The sequence below is a fragment of the Gavialis gangeticus genome, unplaced genomic scaffold, assembly GCF_001723915.1.
Source record: "Gavialis gangeticus isolate Ggan-Ray unplaced genomic scaffold, GavGan_comp1, whole genome shotgun sequence".
Classification (NCBI taxonomy): Eukaryota; Metazoa; Chordata; order Crocodylia; family Gavialidae; genus Gavialis; species Gavialis gangeticus.
Window position 1 is genome coordinate 6,926,570 of NW_017729019.1, and position 3,651 is coordinate 6,930,220.

The 3,651-nt window shown below is 44.9% G+C and overlaps 1 protein-coding gene across 1 annotated transcript in view; it reads left to right on the forward strand.

Annotated features, from left to right (window-relative positions):
• The window catches only part of MDM4 (MDM4, p53 regulator), a 32,532-nt gene extending 29,583 nt beyond the window's left edge, over positions 1 to 2,949 (forward strand). The window contains exons 10-11 of the mRNA XM_019513938.1: positions 201 to 281; positions 2,083 to 2,949. Of these exons, the coding sequence (XP_019369483.1) occupies positions 201 to 281; positions 2,083 to 2,634 (633 nt within the window). The 3' untranslated portion in view covers positions 2,635 to 2,949. The remainder of the gene's footprint in view (positions 1 to 200; positions 282 to 2,082) is intronic.
• The last annotated feature ends 702 nt before the right edge of the window (positions 2,950 to 3,651 follow it).

The following is a 3,651-nucleotide window of genomic DNA, read 5'->3' on the forward strand; positions in this document are numbered from 1 at the left end:
ACATCAGTGAAGAGAACCACAGCACTTGTCAGGAGGATTCAGGGGGCAGCTGCCATACTTTAAACTACTTCTTACTCCTTTCTGGAAGTGGATGACGTTGCAAGTTGATGGGGCCATTTTAATGTCAAGGTGCAAGGCTGGGCACTTCTGGAATATGGATTCCTTGCATACAGTTCTACTAACTCATTGAATTTTTCTAGGAGACTGAGGCAACGTATTTTAATGACTCTGAAGATTCTCAGTGCTTAGATGATGATGTGGATACAGAAATTCCCTCTGAGGTATGCATCCTTGGGCTCAGCACTCCGTGCCCTGAGTACACTGCAGCCCTAGGTTTAGCAACTACAATGTACGCTGTAGGTTGTGATACAGAACACTTCCCATGGATTCTTCTAAGTCAAAGAAAGTACGCTTCCTTTGTTTGGGGCCTACACAGAGAGGTTTGGAAGAGCGGTTCTGTCTCAGTTGAGTTTGCTTTGGACAGGGGTCTGTTTAAACACCAACACAAGAATTGTCATCAGCAACCTACTTGTGGCAGCCTGAGTATGGTCAGGCATTGAGTGGACCAAGGAGAGTAAACACCCTGCTTGTCCCAGAGTTGCTCCTTCAGGGCTGGGCAGCGTGGGAGAATTTGCACCTGCCTCTGCTGCTCTTTGTCTAAAAAATTAAAGGCTTTATTCTTCACACAAAAGTCCCCTTGCTGGCAGCATAAAGTGGATGAGTGTGAACTATATTTATGTGTGATTAGAGGCCCCTTTATGCTGCTTGAACCCCATGGAATGAGGATCAGGCCCTCATTTTCCAGTGCCTTCTACTCAATGCTGAATTAATTTAATCATTTAAAAAAAAAACTCCTAAGTAAAAAAGCGTGGATATGTCTGCACACTTTCTTAGAGCCAGTTCTGAACTGCAGTTTGAGAGGAACTCTGGGATTTAATCATTGATGGTGATTTGGAAATGTCAGCCAGGCTCCAAGCCAACTCTTAAGCTGCTGGATGCCTCCTCCAGAATGGTGAGAGCATCCAGTTCTCACCCCCCTCTGGCTGAGGTACTTGTATGGTCCTCGTCACTACAGTATCTGAGCTCCTGACAAATAATGTTTGCCTTAACACCAGTCTTGTGGGGAGGCAGTGCTGTTCCTCCATCTTGCAAAAGGGGAACCGAGGCAGAAAAATTAAGGCCCAGATCCACCTAAGTATTTGGGGGCCTTTGTGGATCTGGGCCTTGAAGTGACCCATCCAGGGTCACACAGGTTGCTTGTGACAAAGCGGAGCTTCAGCCTGTGTTTCCCACAACTCAGGCTGGCACTTAACTACTAGACTGTCCTTCCCTCCCACTAACTCCCTCTGTTTCTGAACTATCGTCTTTGACTTTTCAGAGAGATGTTCTTGCGGTACATCTTGAGGAACATCAGATTTGTGTTCTTTCATCTGTGTTCCCTGCCCTCACCTCCACTAACCCTTTCAGGCTTCCTTTTGGTGTATGTCAGAAGAAATAACATTATGCTGCTCCTTGGAGCTGGTATAGCCAAAACTCTTTGAGTGTCATTTCCAGACTATGCTGGCTTGACAAATTAGGTTGTCCCTGGCATTGGACAACTGAATTATATAACTCTAAACTTGGGCAGCTATTGTCCTTGGTATCTCAGGGTAATCAAGTAAGCCACTATCAATTGTGTAGATCCAACAGATGCTAAATGATTACTGATTCTAAGAAATACACTCCTAACCGATGCAAAGAGGGTATCCACCTTGAATTTAGATTGGGGCATTTAAAATTCAGCAAACTGCACAGAATAAGGACATTACTGTCCTCTAATGATACAAAGGTTGAGAGAGAGGAAAGAGTTAAACACCTGAGAAGGCCCGAGTGCAGAGGGGGTATGGGTCAAGTGGAGTATCTGAAGCTTTCCATATTAACCACTGATCAAGCTACATGCCATGCATCTGCTGGCCTTGACTCGGGGATACCATGCCACTTTGGATGGAGGCCCCTTGCTGCTTCCCCAATGTAGAGGGAGTTAGCCACATGCAAGAGTGCCCTAACATGCCACTGTTTTTGTCTGCCCCCGTCATTTCTCAGGAGTGTTGGCAGTGCAGCAAGTGCAAGAAGTTTAACTCTCCAGTCAAACGGTACTGTTACCGCTGCTGGGCCTTAAGGAAGAACTGGTACTCGGATTGCCCCAAACTCGTTCACTCTTTATCCATGTCCAATATTGATGCTATGCAAGATAAAAATGATGACAAGGGGATTGATGTTCCAGACTGCAGGAGAACTGTTTCTGCTCCAGTTGGCCAAGCCAAACACCCATTTTTGGTAGAAGGCAAGTCTCACATGGATCCCTGCAGTTCCATCAAGTCCATGGATTTAGCGGAGGATTGCAGCAGCCAAGAGACACTGGTGAATTTTGGCAAGCATGAAGAGAAGGAAAAAGAATCTTTTGACAATATCAAACAACTGTTGGATCCCTGCCTCGTATGCCAGAAGAGACCACGGAATGGGAATATTGTCCATGGCAAGTCTGCTCACCTAGTGGCCTGTTTCAGATGTGCAAAAATGCTGAGAAAAGGAAGATCACCTTGTCCAGTTTGCAAGAAAGAAATCCATGGGGTGATCAAAGTCTTTATGGCATAACCGTGCTGGCTTCTTACAGACAAAAAAAAGTGAAAAACCGATGCTTTACTTTCAGCTCTGCACACCCCTGCACTGACTGCAGTGCATGCCCAGAAGAGGCATCACATTAGATTTGTATAGATTTAATATATATCTGTATAGATCAGGCCCTTCAGCGGGGCTTTTTGGTGCTTTTATCTAACAACTGATTGAATGTGCATTAGATAAAAGCACCAAAAAGCCCTGCTGAAGTGCCCGATCTCTACAGACTCTAGAGAGCCTGGTCAAATTGATGTACTGCCTCTTCTGGTAAAGTATTTCGTTCCCGCCCCCCCCTCCCTTCCCCCCAGTTTTTCATCACCTGCTGTAATATTAAGGTGCTGCAAGGACATGTGCAGTAGTTGGAGGGTTACTGAAAAAAGACTTCATTCTGGGCTTTGTGGGGATGGTAGGCAAGCTAACTTTGCAACTCATCTGGGAAATGCCAAAGAGGTGGCATCCAGACATTTGCCAAAGGGAATTGAGTAATCCCCTAAATAGAATGAAATAATATTCTGTTGTTAGTGTTGGTTGGAAGTCCAGAGGCCTGTCAGTAGCATGTGCTCTGGGCTTCCAAGTTTCTAAGCCCTTTACTTTCAGAGCTTTGGAAATGAGGATGGTCACAAGGTTCCTCAGGTTTTTTGACCTGGTCCTTGCAGAAACCACTGCAGTTCTATGAAAAGCAAAATCTTGCTCGGTGATAAGGAAAAACCTCATGCAGTGCAGAGCTGTGTATGGATGGACAGTTTCTGTAAGAATCAGTTCTTAAGAGCATGGAGGAGTGAGGTATCCTGGCTTTTCTAACACTGTAGTATTTTGGTAAAGATTAGCTTGAGTTTCTCCCTTCTCTTCCTTCCCCCAGTTCCCAGTAAAGCAAACAAAAGAACATCCCAAATCCACTTTTGAATCAAAAAATATGCCTAAGGTGCTTCGAAAGTAGTGTATACCATATCTTTACCAGTTCATATTGAGCCCTCTTCAATTGTAATACCAGGATCA